The sequence below is a fragment of the Pholcus phalangioides genome, unplaced genomic scaffold (assembly GCF_987345545.1).
Source record: "Pholcus phalangioides strain wild (caught in Gottingen) unplaced genomic scaffold, Ppha-v1.0 ptg000172l_1, whole genome shotgun sequence".
Taxonomy (NCBI): Eukaryota; Metazoa; Arthropoda; class Arachnida; order Araneae; family Pholcidae; genus Pholcus; species Pholcus phalangioides.
In genome coordinates, this window is record NW_028301637.1 from 7,690,187 (window position 1) to 7,709,570 (window position 19,384).

The window sequence follows — 19,384 nt, forward strand, 5'->3', positions numbered from 1 at the left end:
GGGAAGAAGAAACCGTAACAAATCTGCATCACAGTGAATAAAAACCATGGATGCCAGTCCTGTGAAGTTATTCCAGCGTGCAACCGTTCTAACAGTTGTAACGTACGGGATAATGGCACACTTTAGTAATACTCAAAAAGCAGACATGCATTTCATTATGGAGCTGCGAATGGAAGTATTCATCATTCACTCATTATTAGCATGCACTGCTAAACACAAGGTAACTGCGGAAGAGATCAGTCCTGAGGTCGTGGAGATATTCCAGGATCAGGCCCATATAGAGCCAGGTTTTGTAAAAATCTCACCAGCTGAACCGACAGTCCAAGAAGAAACAACACTGCATCAAGGATTTCAATGGAACAGTTGCATACAAGAATCCATTTCCATCATAACAACATAATCAAATAAGTAAGGAAGCCTAAGCGTTTGAATAGAGTTAATTTATGAAGAATTTTAACAAAAAAAAAAGAAAAAAAAGTGATGATGTGTGTGTCGGAAGATAGAAATAACCAGAACCATTGAGCTGTAACCAAGAAAGAGAAGGTCCTGGAAGACAGCTATGGAACAAGATGGTGAATAGAAGGCTCGGGTATTCATATCAATAAAGATATTTGTTATAGTTCTAATTGGCTGTAAATATTAGAAACATGACATCGATAGAGACCAAGTAAAGTCTATGCTTGTCTCAGGTAAATTTTATGTTTTCATCTTAACAACAATGGTAGTATTTCTGGTATTGAAGTATGTGGATATGTTTGGAACTACTCTGTACATTCTTGAGGAAATTCCAGTGAGCATTATATACCAAAGTGCTGGTGTGGTGCTACATCTACCATCTTGAAGACTACAGTCAGGTTCGTGGTTCAATCCTAAGGAAGAACATAGATAACAAGGTCCTTCCCTACTGAACCTGAGATGGCTACCAATACGTGATGCCTTCATTTCCAACCTAACTCGATTGGCAGTAAATTGGTGTATGGTGATAGGACCAGAGCTGTGCCACACATGGGCGGAGATACAGGGGGACGTGGATGGGGGAGCGTCAAAGGTGGAATCGACTGATCTAATGTATATATGAATTGACATCATCATCATCATTGTGACCCCCCCAGCAATAATGACCTTGCCCCCCCCCCAGACTTCCAAGTCTATCTACGCCTATGGTGCCACAGAGAGGGAAAGGCATGCAATGATATAATTATTCAATTATTGCACTCAGTGCCATAACTAGGCAGGTGCACCCGTACAGTGTCCACCTGTGGAAGAGAGGGGGCCTAAATGCATTCTTGCATACGGCATAGGAATGGCTAGTTATGGCACTGATTACTACACTTCACTCAGAGAAATTTGACAGCAGCACACTACTAATAACAAGCATTACAACAACACATACATGCACAGCTTCCAGCATGGCCCAGGTCCTCTTTGACCACCTGATAAAATCTCTTCACTGAAACAGAGTGGCGGGCCATGATCTGAATAAGAGGACTAGAGTTGGTGTGAGAGTTCCCACATTGCAGTCAGGGATGCCAGAGCCATCATTTTCCTTATTTGCAATATTTGGTAGGCAAAGAGGCCATGCTTTGAAGTAATTCAGAGAAATTGAATAATCCCCCCCCCCCACCCACTGCTTTGCTGTTCCCAGCTGTATGCTTCTCCAATTACAGTGAGAACGCTCACTCAAACCGTAAATGAACAGCAAGAGGGTAGTATTATCACATGATGGGAAAAGTAATTAAACGGTAAAAGAAAATCACGTCGATTCAAACAACAACAACAGCTTGTATTAAATCATCTGTAAAACCTAAAAAATGAAAGTAAAACAAAAAAAAGCTAAAAGATACAACAAATGGCTGAAAGCTCGGCATCAACATTCGCTGTCGCTACGAGCAGCACACGCCTTCCATATCACAGTTCTCTGCCACATTTTTATACTGCGCAAAGAAGTCCTCGATGGGGCAGAAGAAACTGTGGCAACCTTCTATCACAACAGGTTGCTCATTGTGGTACACGACGATCTTTTTCTGCGTAGCCCCACACTGCAGACCTACAAAAGCGATGTTGGAACTGAAGGGAGCGATGAAGCTCGATCGCCAACTGCGGTCTTGTCTCTTGCAGAAACCGTCCGCCGTCAACGGCTTCGGATCCTTGTAAAGACCCAGAGCAGAGTACACTTTCTTGATTGCACCAGCATGAGTGAACTGCAGCACTGCTTTGGCTTCTTTATGGAGACTCGACACGCTGCAATGTAAAATAACTTAAATTATGCACACAACTATGTTGAATGATTATTTTTTGAGCACGAGTCATTTTATACCTCAAATCAGAGCAGGACACCTTATATTTATCAAATGACAGAAGGAGTATATGGGTGGGTGTAACATACCCTGGACCCCTGTGGAATAGGTCAATTTCACTTCTATGTTATTTACCTTGCACATGTTTATACAGGATGTCCTGTAAGTGCAAGCACTACCTTTATCTCATCAACCATCTATCATAGACATATGATTCCAATTCGGAAAATGCTCAACGGGCGTTCAAAAATTACCCTGTACCAATTTCAAGAGCGAAAATACAGTGTGTCACAAAATAAAAAGTTAACTTTTTATACAGTCCCCGTGTGCCCCAAAACCCAATTAGAGAGTTGCTGCCCTGTCTTTCTTGATGCCAACAAAAAAAATCCCATCTTTCTAAGTGCAATATTCACAGGGATATTTGAATTTAAAAAAGGGAGGAAATTTGAGAAAGGACAGTGTTAAATGCGGAAAAACCATTCTACCCACATTTAATGGTGTTCTTTCCTAAATTTCCTCCATTTTTCGAATACCTCTGGCAATATTGTACTTAGCAACATGGATTTTTTTTTTTTTTTGGCATCAAGAGAGACCGAGCAACAACTTTCCAATTAGAAGTTAGAGCACAGGAGGACCGAATAAAAATTTATATTTTTTATTTTGTTACACACTGTATTTCCCCTCTCAAAACTGGTGCAGGGTAATTTTTGAAAACCTATTGAACATTTTTAAAATTAGAATCATACGTCTATGTTGGACGGTTGATGAGATGTCATGCTAACACTTACAGGACATCCTGTATAATTAAATTTGTATACTATTTTTACAGTAGAAATTGTTATAAAAAAAATTGTTTACTTTACATAACACTGCCATGAAAGGCAGTGTTATACTGTTTCATCCACCATAGCCTGAGTGGTGTGCGATAATGATCAAATCGCTGTTTCAATTATTGTTGCTTGACCAATTTTAAAGTTTCGAATTTTCAATTTTTGTGAATGATTATGTGAATTAAATCTTAAAATTTTTTTTATTGGATATTGCTTAACTACCTTTTTTTGATGCAGTTGGTCCCCGGAGTAGGTCAGTGTACCGCTAGTGTTTTTTATAGCATTAAGTATATCCTATCCTGCCAGCAGTGGTCTCTCTCTGCTTGTTCCTGATTATTTCCACCATTTCAAATGCTGCAGTTTGTATGGGCTTTAAATCACTCAAATGATGAAACATAACATCTGAGATATATATTAATTAGGATATATTTAATTAGAGAAATAATGCAAACATTGACCACTGTTCACATCCTAGCTCACATTTTTGTATGGCATAAAACAATCAACAACAATCCCTGTTGCCACAAATTGCTGGAAAAACTAGAACCTCCAAAATATTAATAGTTGTGTTGTTGTTACAGTTTGGCCATACTGACATACATGAATGCCCTCATTCATGATGATAATGCAATAGTAAAACAACGAATGCAAAAGTTAAACAATATGTAAATGCAAAAATTAAACAATACGTGAATGTAAAAATAGAGAAATACTAAAATAAATGCACACACAACATGCTTTGAAATCAGAAAATTATAAAATTTTTCCTATAGTCAATAGTCTTTCAGTTATGCTGGCAGTTTTCTTGCTCATTTTGGGCACTTCATTCAAACTACAGCCAGGATCACAATCGACAGTTTTACCATTGTCGCAAGAATCCATTCTTGGTGTAAATGTTATATAGATGATAAACAATTGCCAATATTGTTGGTATTCACCGCTGCTTACTGGCTCTTGTCTAGGCTTCTTTGATAGACAACCAAACTTCTGCAATTTCAGTCTTGGCCTTTGATTTATGAAATATGAAAGGCATGGGTTTACTCCTACCCTTGAAAGCATACATAGCTGTTATTGTCCTGCTGTTAACAACTGCACCCTCATTTACCTTCAATGCCTCAGCTTCTTTGTTGTCACAGAAAAATACAACTATACTTCTGGGGTCATCTCTCTCCCTGGTCCTCTCTCACACTGAATGCACCTTGGAGGGGACAGATTGCAACATGAGCAATGGCTATTTCTGAAGTTAGACTACTCACAAATAGCTTCTTTGAATTGACTTGCCTTTATTCTGGTCGGCTTCAGCATGCTTGGCATAGGCTATGTTGTTGCTCTTTGCATTGCAAAAATCCAACTCGATCTGGTTGTCATGAGCTTTCTTTCTGGGCAAAAGTTTGAAGTTTTCTTCGGCTTTCTTTCCACTTTCAAATTAGATAAATGCAAAACTGGGATTGTCTCTGCTTTTAAATTTTTTGGGAAGAATTCTGGCATTCACAATATCAGAAAAAAGCAGGCGTAGATCTATAGGTTTCCCCCAAGCAAAATTTGAATATGATAATATTGCATTCAATAAATCCATTGAAATTATTTGTATCAATATTTTTGATTAAATAACGAATTCAAGAAAACTTGTGACTAAAAAACTGAAAAACCAGGGCATTTTTTTCAAAAAGTCAGGACAGAGAAAAAAAAATGAAAATCAGGATTGTCCTGGAAAATGTGGGATGTATGGTCATCATATTCACAACAATTTGAAAAATCACCCTTCCAAACAGCGAGCTCTCAATCTGCCCCTGGAAGAATGTTCTTTAACTTCAGTCTTCCTCACATCAGCAGGTACATATCTCATGAACAACGTCTTTTAATTCATCAGAGAGTGCTCTTGCTGCTAGTCCTTGTGACATAACTCCAGCTTGAATATTAGGACTTATCACTGTCATCGTCACCTTGCATTTTAAAGCCATCATCATTATCTCTTGCTTTATGTTTACTTTTAGATTTAGCACCGATTGCTTTTGCTTTCATCCCAGTCAGGCTGTAGCCAGAAAATTCCTTCGGAGGGAAACCACTTCCATTTCGGAGGTGGGGGGGGGGGGAGGCAAGTGATAGAACTATAGATTTGGCCAACTTTTCCCCTTTTTCGATCATTTTTTCACATTTCAGGGGAGACCAGATCCCAAAGTCCCCTCCCCCCTCGCTACGGCCTTGATCCCAGCAAACCTCTTGAAATCAGCTGGACCAGCCAAACCTTTTCTTCGAAGTCTGTTCTCTCAATAACTGAGCTTGCTAATTTTTTGGCGCCATTGGTGTTGGGATATGGCATGCTTCTTCAACCTGGATTTTACACACTCGTTCAATCTTCAATGTTCAGGAACTGTGATTTCTCGTCTTATCAAATCATGGTCAAATTCTGTGAATCTCACTAACATTATTATCAATGAGTACATATGGTTTCTGAAAAGTATCATCTTTCACTACATAGAATGTACTTTTCATTTTTACTTTATCAATAACATAGTTCACTTCAGTCCTTCCTACAGCATTACTCCAAGGTAATTGGAGTAATGATGTACATAACTCCAACTTGAATATTAGGACTCATCACCCTCATCACTGTCATCGCCACCTTGCATTTTAAAGCCTCCAGCATCATCATCTCTTGCTTTATGTTTACTTTTAGATTTAGCGCCGATTGCTTTTGCTTTCATCCCAGCCAGGCCTGTAGCCAGAAAATTCTTTAGGAGGGTAACCACTTTCATTTCGGGAAAGGGGGGCGAAGTGTGTGTGGGGGGGGGGTGCATACCTTTTATGGGATTTTTAACACTGTTATGAACTTCAACATTTACTTTCACAGCAAAATTTTGGTTCACGATAGATATGTCGACAACAGCTTCAGTTGCTATACCATTGATGCTAACACTTTTGTTGGGAGTAAGTATGCTTATTTTTGGTATATGCATAGTTGTATTCACGAAAACAAAATTTTGATTTCATCATTAATCAGTGAGATTCATAGTTGTAGAATGAAAACCTGTGTTGAATAGAAATCACCACTGTTGTAGAATGGAAATGCAGCGGCCCACTGATTAATGACTAAAGACGCGCCGGTTGCAAAATGTGCGTGGGCGTGTAGGAGAAGAAGAAGTGCAGAGGAGAGACGGAAGAAGAAAACTGTTACGCGGACAGTCTACATGAGCATCGGAGGGCATCTGTTATCTCTATTGGAACTCAGTCTAAAATTTGTTAAGTCTTCATGTATAATACAACAATAATCTAGAATTGTGAATAATAATAGTATTATGATTATGTGTTAATTAATATTGTTAATAAACGGAAGCTTAGGATATTCTTCGACGTACGTATCCTTCAGTGGTGACTTCATGAAAAGATCGCGCAACCTTCAAGCAGCGGAAACAACGAGGGATAACAATATGGCCATCAACATCGTGCTTCTTCTTCTACAGGTGTCCATCATCAGTGAACGATAAGCCAAGTGGTTTCCTGTCTCCGCTCCGCCAGATAACTAAGTAAGCTCAGCGCGTGTACAACATTTTTTCTTTGTGTTATGTCCCTTGCGTAGGCGATTCAATTTCATTCTAGATTTTGTATTTATCCATTGCCATCAACATGACCAATACCCCAGACAGGTCCACGGAGATAGACAGGGTAGCACTTAAACTACCACAATTTTGGGACAAAGATGATGACTTATGGTTTATAAATATTGAAGCGCAATTCGCTCTCGCTAATATTACCCGGGATCAGACAAAGTATTATGCTGTAGTTTCTGCCCTAAACTCCGAAGTATTGTCGTATGTCAGTGGCATTGTGAGGAATCCCCCGGCCGAAAATTTATATCTTACGCTCAAGGAGAGACTCGTGTCTGAATTTTCCGACTCGGAACAAAAACGAGTGAAAGATTTGCTATCCTAGGCGATGACAAACCCTCTCATTTGTTGAGAAAAATGCGCCAACTGGCCAATGACAAAGTTGATGCAGAATTCCTCAAAACATTGTGGATACAAAGGTTACCCAAAGAGACCCAAGCAATTCTATCAATTTCCGATGGAAATCTTGACAAGTTAGCTCAAATGGCTGACAAGATCTTGGAACTAAACCCACACTATGTAGCCGAAACACAGTGTCGCTTAGGTAAATCAACTGAAAACACAGAACTTACAGACTTGCGAACTCAAATTGCGGCACTAACTGAGCAAGTAAAACGTCTCTCACGAGATAGACAGAGAGGGCCAAGAAGCCATAGCCGTGAACATTTATACAACAGATGGCGATCACAGAGTCCGAGGCGAGCACTGCCAGAAGGTATATGCTGGTACCATTTCAATTTCGCTGATAAAGCCTATAAATGCCAGCAACCATGCAACTACAACAGTCAGGGAAACTAAACCAGAAATCACATGTGGCGGAGTGTGATTTCAAATTGAATTCCTCTAGCCGCCTATTCATTCATGATCCAACTTCACATCGCCATTATTTAACTGACAGTGGTAGTGATGTTTGCGTTTTGCCCTACAAGTCGGGTATGTCATTTGTTGCACCATCATCCTTAACACTATATTCTGCTAGCAACAGCCTCATCAAAACATTTGGCACCAAGATGATTTCAGTCAGCCTCAATTTACGCCGTGAATTCCAGTGGCCATTTATCATAGCTAACGTTAGCAAACCTATCATAGGTGCTGATTTTCTGAAACATTATGGACTGTTGATTGATTTGAAAAATTCTTGCCTCAGGGACCCTTTAACTAGATTAGCTAGCAAATGCTGTACTATCAACAGTCCAGAGATGAGCGTTACACTCATAGCCACTGATGAAAAGTTCAAGGACATTTTCTACAGATACAAAGAAATCCTCTGTCCATATCCATCCTCACCTAATGCTAAACACAACACGGTACACAGAATCATTACAAAGGGACAACCTGTTTTTTCACGCCCCTGGCGTTTAAATCCCAAGCAGCTGGAAGTCGCAAAAAGAGAATTTCGGATTATGCTTGAACAAGGAATTTGTAGACCCAGTAAATCTAATTGGTCTTCTAATCCTCTTCATATGGTTCCAAAACCTAATGGAGATTTTCGTCCTACGGGTGACTATCGGGCTTTAAATAAACAAACACAAAAGGACCGCTATCCACTACCCCACATACAAGATTTTTCCCAGACATTATTTGGCAAAAACATCTTCTCAAAAATTGATTTGACCAGGGCATATCATCAAATACCTGTTCATCCAGATGATGTGCGGAAGACGGCCATTACAACACCATTTGGTCTTTTTGAGTATTTATATATGCCCTTTGGACAATCGAGCGCTGCTCAGACATTCCAACGCTTTATACACAAAGTTTTGTATGGCTTCGATTTTGCTTTTGCTTACCTCGACGATATTCTGATCAGCAGCTGTTCAGAAGATGAGCATGTCAAACATCTTGATATGGTATGCAAACGACTCTCCGAGTATGGTATCAGAATCAATGTAGACAAATGTATTCTAGGAGCAAAAGAACTTCCTTTCTTGGGGTATCTGGTGAGTGACAAAGGTATCAAACCTCTCCCAGACAGAGTTGAGGCCATTCTCAAATTTGAGCATCCCAAAACAATCGCGTCTTAAGACGATATTTAAGCTTATTAAATTATTACCGTCGCAACATTCCACATGCAGCATTTTCTCAAGCATTATTATGTACACATTTACAAGGCAAAAAAATGTCTGATAAAACGGAAATAATTTGGACACCTAAGTCCTCGAAAGCTTTTGAAGAATCCAAACACCAATTAGCAGAGGCGACTGGCCGCCGCATTCGGTTGCCAGTTCGCTTTCAAGAACATTCTTTCTAGGGGCGGGGTACTGCAGCGGCCCACTGATTAATGACTAAAGACGTGCCGGGTGCAAAATGTGCGTGGGAGTGTAGGAGAAGAAAAAGTGCAGAGGAGAGACGGAAGAAGAAAATTGTTACGCGGACAGTCTACATGAGCATCAGAGGGCGTCTGTTATCTCTATTGGAACTCTGTCTAAAATTTGTTAAGTCTTCATGTATAATGCGACAATAATCTAGAATTGTGAATAATAATAGTATTATGATTATGTGTTAATTAACATTGTTAATAAACAGAAGCTTAGGATATTCTTCGACGTACGTATCCTTCAGAAAACATTGCCGCTGCAAAATGCCATTGTCTTGAAAAGCGCAAGAACATCATTACCAAAAATAAAAACTGCCATATTCGATCTTCAGCGCCGGTCAGGTCATTACCACGTGGATTTCACTCCATTACATTCTTCGCACAATCATCCCTGCAAATCCCACTTCTTTCTTTATTTCAAACTGAGCCCAACTAAGATATATCACCATCTAAGGGCGATTTACTACCTAGTGAGTTGTGCTGGAAGTGTAACTGTGTGTGTGTACCTAACAGTCTGAGTGTGTATGTAGTGTTGTGTTTGATTTTTCAGTGCTGCCATCTATATTTCAGAATTCCACTTCTGAACTACGGGCTTTAAATCACTCAAATTAAGATAAAGATACATCCCAGGTCTGTAGGTAGAAATTTCGTTTGGGGGGAACCAAAGTGATAGGACAATAGATTTAGCCATCTTTTTCCCTTTTTTCAGTCATTTTCTCACATTTCGGGGGGAACCAGACCAAGTCTCCCCACTACAGCGTTGATACATCCTAATTAAGATATCACTTAAGCGATCTGTAAATATGCCAGGGATAAGTTGAGTGATCTGTGAGTATGCTGTGGGCCACTCAAATGATCTGCAAATAAGTTGCTGCTTTCTCAAGTGATATTGAAATGTGCTCTTCAGGTTACATAAGCAATCTGTAAATGTGCTACTTAGTTAATCTTCACAAAATTAAAATTTAAGGTCAAGGACCACGTAAGATTACTCCGAGGACCACATTTGGCGCATGGGGTGATCATGTATGTCCTAGCATGTGATTAATGAAAATACACCTCAATAAAGTGTTTTGGACAGTCATACTTACTTGAATAAATCGACCATGTATTTGATAGCCGGACACGCCTGCTTTGAGTTAATATCGTCACCATAACTATCATTGTAATAGTCATCAACATCATCTCCATACTCGAGTATCCTGAGCTCATCACGGGAAAACACGCCACACCAGATATCATTCATTTCGAGAGCATATCCAAACTTACACGCATCATACATAACCTGCACATCATCTGACAAATAAGCGAGTGTATGATTAGAATACAACCACAAAAACACAGTTTCAGACACCTAATAAGTATTTAAGAGAATTATATATATTAATTGGAGCGCTCCAGAGAATGTTATTCAGACATAATTTGTCATTATAGAAAAATAAAGATTTATGAAAAATTTCACTGACAGCAATTCACCAAAAGGAAAATTCCCAGACAAAATTCTTTGACAACAGCTACTGGTGAATGAACAGACAGAAAAGTCAGTGAGCACATATGTGAGGGAGTGAGTAAATGAGCAAGTGAAGCATAAGTTAGAGTTGAGATAAGTGAGTGAGCAAGAGATTGAAAGAATCAGTGAGCAAGTGAGCAAATAACCATGTGAGCATAGCAGTGAGTGAATAACCATGTGAGCATAGCAGTGAGTGAATAACCATGTGAGCATAGCAGTGAGTGAATAACCATGTGAGCATAGCAGTGAGTGAATAACCATGTGAGCATAGCAGTGAGTGAATAACCATGTGAGCATAGGAATGAGTGAATAACCATGTGAGCATAGGAATGAGTGAATAAGAAAGCCAGTGAGGAAGTGAGCTTATCAGTGAGCAAGTTTTAGTAAGCAAGAGAGTGAGTACATAAGTTACTGAGTTAGCAGTTTAGCAAGTGAACAAGAACCATGTGATCATAGGAGTAAGTGAATGAGCAAATCAGAGAGGAACTGAGCAGATGAGTAAGTGAGTGGGTGAATTAGCAAGTGTTAGTTAGCAAGAGAGTGAGGATGTATGTTTTTGAGTTAGTGGGGGTACCAAGTGAATGAGCAAGTGAGTGAGCAAAAGATTGGAAGAATAAATGATAATAATAAATAATATGAGTAAGTGAGCATACGAGTGAGTGAATAACCACGTGAGCATATGAGGAGTGAATGAGCAAATCAGTAAGTGAATGAGTGAGCAAGTGAATGAGTCAATGCCCACGAAAGAGATCAACTGATCAAGTGAGGCACTACTACTACTGTGAATGATAGAACTACTTAAAGCACTTTAGGATTTTTTTCAACTCGCTCATTCACTTGCTCACCAACTCACTCGTTCACCCATTTGCACACTCACTTGTTCATGTACTTGATCACTTACTCACTCAATTACCAGCTCATCTACTCACTTAGTCACTCACACACACTTCCTCACTCATGGAATCTCTCGACTTAATTCACTTGCTCACTCACTCAGTTGTTTACTCTACCACTCATTTGTTCATTCACTTACCCATTTACTCAACCACTGTTCATTCGATCCCTCTTATCAGTGTTACCAACAGTAAAAAACAATTTTTCAACTAGATTCTTCATCGAAAACAACTAGAAACCACGCATAAACAACCAAAATTAATTTCAGTCATTATGTAGATGACCATAGGTCCCATATTTCTCAGTACATTCCAGTTTTTCATGTAATTTAATAGTAGACTACTAGTACACAGGAAATTTTTTTGAAAAAATACTAGAAAAACAAATAGATGAGTATTTTTCTAACAAAATGGCTGAAAAAAAAAGAAGACCAGATCAAGTTGGAAAATAACTAAGTTAACAACACTGACTCCTATGCTCACTCAATAGGTCACTAGCTGCAGTCAATGAATTTTTCTGTCCTTGTTGGTGAATTTTCCTGCCTATAAATTGTGTGGTGTTGAATTTTTGGGACACAAAAAATGAAACATTCATGAACATACCATAGGTGACAGAGAAACCAAGTCTTTTCGAAACACTTGCCAATAGCGCTTTGACAAATGGTCCCTTCTCAAATTTATCAACCTCAGATGCACCAGCGCTGCCGCCACCACTTTTAGTATCATTGCACGTTTTCTAAAATAATAATAAAAGATCATATATCTGCTTATCTGATTCATTTCCATACAAGTATTTAAGGATATTTAAAAATAATAATAAACCGGCGCTGTAACCGGCTATAATACCGGCGCTGCCCGGGTTTCTTCAATGAGGCTTTTTGGATCACGTGATATCTCCCTCTTTCTTTGAGGGTATACAAACCATGTCTAAGGTAACCAATATATGGACTTCCTGCGCGACTCATGAAACAAATAAATCTAGATTTAAAGAAAGGTAGAAATTAATACATTTTTCCCCCTTTTTTAAGTGGCGCTAGGCATTTTGATTCCCTTACCTTTGAACGCCAAGTTATGCATCTGTCTGTTTGTGCTTCACAAATGCTTAATTAAAGCTGTGTAATTTCTTTGATGTACTTTAAGGGCCCATAATTAATTTTAAAACAACCTAAACCATATGAAATTATGCAGTTGAATATCAAAAGACAATGCGGAGACATTAATTTTCATGCTAGGAAATTTAAATAAAAAGTTGAAATCAATGTTATTGCGTGGATATACAACTCAAAAGTAGGTACAAATACAAATACAACACCACAACAGGCAAACTGCCCAACGAGGTGGCTGACTTAAGAACATCATGGATCCCCGAGCCATTTTTTGGAGGCCCTACCTACTACTGCTACACCACACATGCACCCCGCCCACACCCCCCCCCCCGCGGAACCCCCAACGAATCGGTACATGCGGGAATGTGCGTGTACGTGTAGTGAAACCTGACATGAAGTTGCTTGTTCCTCTGTAATGCTTGTTATGTGTAGTGCTGCCATCTGCCACCAGGTCTGACTAATCACTTCATATTTAATTTTCTGGGCTTCTTATATCTCTAAGCGAACACAATATTTCAAAAATCGAGAATTCTATACAGTTTTTAAAATTATTGATGTGGTGGAAAAACCCACTAAATTTCCACATTTCTAAAGTAAAATCGGCAATTTTAACACTGATTTCTACGGGGATCATCCTTTGCCTTACCTCCAAAGTGATGCTGATGATGGTGTCTATTCAAAAGCTCTCATTACTGGGAGGATTGAAAAAAGTGGCAAACCATTACAAAGGCATAAACTATTATACATATTGTAACAGGATTAAAGAAGAGATAAACCATTGTAAAGGCATAAAACACGTCTGAAACGCATTGCTAGGGAACCACGGTAACCAAAGTAAACGTTTGGAAAGTGATTGTTGAGGCTCAAAAACCATTGTTTCCTGACAGTTTTTTGCCCATTTAGGGCATTTTCCCTACTCTGACAAACTTTTAAAGCAGCCTATCATTCAAGTCGGGTCCTATTTGGTATATACGCAAAATTTGGCGACGATCCATCAAAAATTGTAGAGGTGTATAGAGAACACACACGCACACACACACAGACAGAAAATCAATTTTATATATATAGATAATACACACCATTGTAGCTTTCGTGGATGAACACACATTTAACTGAGTTGACGAAAAAGAAAGAAAAACAAATATTGGCATTGAAGAGGAGAAAAAGATTCAACTTTCGACAGCCACAACAGACCCATTTACAAAACACAATGGCTAGATGTAATAATTTTGGGGCACTATGGCTTTCTGGCCTGAAATCTTCTTACCAACAGGGAGTGAAAACGCTTACATTTGATTTTACTGATACCAAACTAATTTTTTTTAAATTCCACATGAACATTCACATAAAACAGGACAATAAAAAAAAACAATGGAAGAACAACAACAATAGAACATTGAGCACATACATTATGTTCCCCCAAGAGACAACCGTCCTTCCAGGAGGCCAAAGATGTTAAATGATAAATACTTGATATTGACACTCACTGTCACTGTTCAATAGATCAAGTGCATAAATGGTGCTGTAGCCCAGGTCGCCTGGTCGCGAGTTCGATACCCAGTTTGTCGTTGTCAGAAAACTTTCCTGAGACAGGGGTACAACAGAAACAGCGACATGACCACAGGAAAAATTGTTACCGCAGGGAGTCTCCCATTGAGGGGTTAACACACCAACCTCTCGATGAGTATAAAAAAACAAGCCTGCTGTTCAGAATCGGCAATAAATTGTAGGTCCCGGTCTAATTAGCCCTCGTGTGCAGAAAATGACTGTGATGCAACAAAAATGATCAAGTGCATAACATATTTGCGTATTATGCATGTATAAAAGAAGCATTCAAAGAGCTGGATTGGTATAAGAAAATAATTTAAATAAATGGGGAATTATTGCAAAATTTGCATAATTCCCAAATTATGCAAACGTGTATCTATCTTGTTATGCCAAAGGAAAGACCTATTAGCAAACTGAAATCATAAAGGGATTACATGATGAGCAAATTCATTTTAAAACAATAATTACTGATAAACACAAATACAAAGGCCACAACAGGCAAATTGCCCAATCAGATGCTCATAAAAAATTTCGCAACCCAATATAAAAGTGTATATCATGAGAAAAAAAGGTAATAATCAATATCATATAATACGCTGCCAATAAAAAAGACTATGGTTGTCATTCTAAGCTGCTATGGATCTCAATTCATCCCATTATAAGCATCATATTTCTTTCTAAACATTCAAAGAATTTACTTTCTGTGAGTGAGGTAAGCTATTCCGTTTATTAACAATCCCATGAGAACAACCTGGAGTTGTCCCTTACTAAATGATACTGGTGTCCCCTTGTCGAAGCAGTTGGTTGACGGTGCATTAATAACTCATGGAATATCTTATCCATTCCGTTGAAAATTGTAAACTTTTCTATCACTTCCCCCTGACACCCATGCTCTTCCATTGCAAACATATTCAAGAAATTAGGTCTTTCTTCATAGCTCAAACCTTGTGTGCCAATAAGAGCACACATAGCTCTTCTCTGCACCCCTTCAACCAAGTCAATGTCCCTCTGTAGGTATGGTTTCCAAAACCTTACAGCATACTCCAGTCCTGGACGAACTAAGCCTCAGAAAAACAGAAGAATCACTTTAGGAGAACGTGAAGATACTTTTTGAAAATGAAACCGAGCATTCTACTCGATTTTTTGACTACCGCTGAACAATGTTCAGAAAATCTACGTTGCTCGTCAATGAAAATTCCCAAATTGGTGACTATATTATATATAGTCACCAATTTATAGTGATATAAATTGGTGAATATATATAGTGACACCATTCAACTCATGAGAGAAACGTAGGTTATTCAAACCAAAATGAGCGACCATGCACTTATCAACACTAAAGGTCATTCTGCAATCATATTCAAGTTCGTCTGGAACATCTCCTTATTGTTCTTGGATTCCCAACTATCCCATTAGTTTCATTTCATCTTTAAATTCACTAACAATTTGATTGATACCCTGATCGATTTTTATTGATAAAAAGTGAAAAAGTATAGGCCCAGGTACACTTCCTTGAGAACCTCCACTTGTGACACTTGCCCAATCAGAAAATCCCAGTTCACCATAACCAATTGTGACCTATCTCTTAACCATGATTCGATCCAATTCAACAAGTTGCCCCCAATGCCAATCTCACGTAAACACCTTGAGAGTTCACCATGTTGGACTGGATTGAATCCCTTCTGGAAATCAAGATAAACTACACTAATGTTTTTGACTTTTGTCAAAACTTTAGTCATAATAGTAATGATAAAGTGAAGTCCAACCCCACAATGAGACTTGGCTGCATCATGTCACGCCACATTGGAGGAGTTCTATTCAATTATGTTAGGTAAAACAATTGTGCATCGAGAACAGCTCTACAATGACTGAAATCTCACGTTTGCCCTGTTCTTCTGGGAAAGAACAGAATTGTCTGATGTGACATACCTTGGCCAAGCCTTATCTCGTGGTTGAAAAACTATAAATCAATATCAAAGTCTCACCCTAATGTTCTTGCAAGCTTTATTGAACTGTAAAACTCCATCGTTTATCTTTCCTTGAATGTATTGGGCTCCTGAAAATAGAGAAAACAGTGAATAAAATAACACATTATATTCAGGCGGTGGGAGGAATTATAAAAGATAATAATTAAAACAAGCATTACAATTTATCAGTAAAACTGGATAATTCTACGAGCTTACTGAGCTTGCCAAAAAGACCTTCTGCAAAAGCTTCTGCTGTAGTTTTTGTTCTCTCCCTTGAAGTATACTCAAACACAAAGCGACTTGGCGAATAGTTGTTGTCCAGTATTGTCGGGATTCTGCTCTTGAAACGCTGTGCTACCCAACAAATTGATTATTACAATCATGCAATGGTTATATTCACTGAAAAAACAATTTTTTTACAAATCAAATTCTTTTTCTACATATAAATACAGCATTAATTTGATAGGAGTAATAAATATGAGATAACGTTCAGTATAAAAGCATTTCTAAAATCCATCTTTGATCAACTATTTAATTGAATTGAAAACTTCTTTTCTTTGAGGATTTAAGCTTGAATATAAAGTTTGGCTAATACAGTAGAACTTCTCGATAACGGACACCCATGAGACAAAAAATATCAACTAACGGGGAGTGAGTGTACGCTAATGGGGAAATGTGATATACAGTTGAACCTCATTTATACAACAATTTGCATCAGTTGAAATTGGTTCCTATACATTTTAGTGTCCCACAATCGACTGGTGGTTTTCAAAATGGGATAAAAAGAAAACTGAGAGATATTGAAGTCATTCTTATTGGTATATATATATCTAATCGGTATATATATATATTATATATTCGGTATATAAATGTGGGAAGTCAAGAATTTCAGATACGTCATTCATGTCACAAGGGCATGTACAGTTATTAAAATATAAAAAATTAACTTTTTATACCGTCTCGTTGTGCCCAAAAACCTAATTATAAAGTTGTTTTTCTGTCTCTCATGATGCCAACAACAACCACAACAAAAAAAGTCCATGTTTCTAAATGCAATATTTACAGAGATATTTGAATTCAAAAATCTGAGAAAAGTTGGGAAAGAATCATTGTCACACTTCACTCATAGTTAGAAACATTCACTACACACAACAAGCATTACACAGAAACAAACTTTCACGTAAGGTTCGCTACACATATATATACACACACACACTCCAACATGTACCTATCCGTTAGAAATTCTGCAGAGGAATATGGATGAGGTGTGTGTGTGATTCAGTAGCGTAAAGGAGGAGTTTGTTAGTTTATGCTGTGCTTTCCCCAAAGGAAAGGGGGAAGCAGGGCATTTCCGGCAAAACCAAAATTTATTGATATGCCAAAGATTACATATAGTGTTTTGTGGTCGGCTGAAGTTGGCTTTCTGTGGTTCCCAACTTCAAGGCGCAAATGCGAGCCGATCTCACCGTTAAAAAGTCTCGCCACAGAGAGCAACAGTCCTACAACGATAAATCATTCAATCATAACACTTCACTCATAGTTAGAAAAACTGGTGGCAGATGGCAGCACTACACATAACAAGCATTACAGAGAAACAAAAAACTTCACGTCAGGTTTCACTACACGTACACGCACATTCCCGCATGTACCGATTCGTTGGGGGGTTCCGCGGGGGGGGGGGGTGTGCATGTGTGGTGTAGCAGTAATAGGTAGGGCCTCCAAAAAATGGCTCGGGGATCCATGATGTTCTTAAGTCGGCCACCTCGTTGGGCAATTTGCCTGTTGTGGCGTTGTATTTGTATTTATTTGTATTTGTATAAGGAAATCAAAAATTATGTAAATCGAAGAATCAAATTAATCAAGTTAAAGTCAAAGTGCAACAGACACAGGTAATAAATAATCATAGAAAGCATGGACTCTACAAATTTAGGGCTTGAAATTAAAACAAAATATCTTTGTTGAAAAAAATTAGACATTCTTTCCCAAGTCGAGGTCTTCTGTTTACTTTTCCCTGCCCAGGGCCCCTCCCCCAAGTCACAAAAAGTTCGAGATTACTTTGTAGTTGCATTATGAACTACTGATGAGGAATTCAAACACTAAAATTAAATTTGATGTATATGTAAAATTAATGTGCAATAGAGAGTTCTGTTATGAAGAAAAGCTACTTATTCAAACGGTTGCTCTGTTAGTCTAAATTAAACATTACTAGTACAAATCAAAGTGTACAGTACATTTCACCACAATAATTTAAATAATAAGAGATAAAAAATTGCTATTATTTTTTCTTTCACAATCTATAAATTTTATTAATATTGTTATTTTGATTCATACTTTAATAAATGTCATATTACTTTAAATTTATATGATTTTCATAACATTGCACATTAAAACTGATGGAACTCCGCTTAAGTCATCACTCCGCTTAAGCCGTCATAATTTTTCGATAACTTGAGGTGACGACTTATTGAGGTTTTACTGTATTTTATTTCAATAACTATACATACCCTTGTGACATGAATGATGTATCTGAAATTCCTGACTTTGCATAGTTAATATTCCACAAGAATGACTCTAATAGCTCTCACTGTTTTCTTGTTATCCCATTTTGAAAACTACCAGTCGACTGTGGAGCACCCTGCATATGTTACTGTGCGTGTGTGTAAAAGTGATACACTGGTGGATATGCTTAACCACCAATCATCTTAAAAAAGGCCTTATTTTTAACTAATTAATTGATAGCTTAAATTTCATTACTATAGGTGCCAATTCACAGACTTGAAAAATCTGTAGTTTATCCCATGATGGCACATTCCGCATCAATGAAAACATGTCAAACAAATGAGAGGCAAAAAAACTGGCTTTTTTTTAAATTACAACGGGTGACATATAAATCCCATTTTTCGAGGACACATTTTTCCCCCGTACTGATTTTTTTTAGCAATAATTACCCACTTTGCTTACTTTAATCATTACATTTGGTGGCAATTAACAATTTTTTTTACTTGAAATCCTGATTCCCCGTATTTTTCCTGAGAAAATGGGGTGAACCTGAAATTGCAAGGACTGGAAGAGTATTTTCTTTAGGGATTTTCCATTCAAACAAAGCTCAATTTGAACACTTCTAGGGATTTTTCCATGAAGACACGAAAAATCGGAATAATCAGATTTCTGATCGGATTATTTTAATAAGGCTGAAAAATCAGAAGGCTTCCAGGTAAATCGGAAGCATTGGCACTTATGCATTACATTTATCAATTTTACTGGCGAAAAAATGGAATTATGGGTAATTCCCAAATAAAGTTGGAAAGTCTGGT

The 19,384-nt window shown here is 38.1% G+C and overlaps 1 protein-coding gene across 3 annotated transcripts in view; it reads right to left on the minus strand.

Moving 5' to 3' along the window:
• Positions 1-1,762: 1,762 nt before the first annotated feature.
• Positions 1,763-19,384, minus strand: part of LOC149063656 (multiple inositol polyphosphate phosphatase 1-like) — a 36,616-nt gene continuing 18,994 nt past the window's right edge. For all 3 annotated transcript variants that reach the window (XM_089255898.1, XM_089255896.1, XM_089255897.1), the window contains exons 5-9: positions 16,287-16,424; positions 16,089-16,159; positions 12,053-12,185; positions 10,138-10,342; positions 1,763-2,241 (exon numbers count right to left, since the gene is read on the minus strand). In XM_089255898.1, coding sequence (XP_089112024.1) covers positions 1,884-2,241; positions 10,138-10,342; positions 12,053-12,185; positions 16,089-16,159; positions 16,287-16,424 — 905 coding nt within the window. In that variant the 3' untranslated portion in view covers positions 1,763-1,883. The remainder of the gene's footprint in view (positions 2,242-10,137; positions 10,343-12,052; positions 12,186-16,088; positions 16,160-16,286; positions 16,425-19,384) is intronic.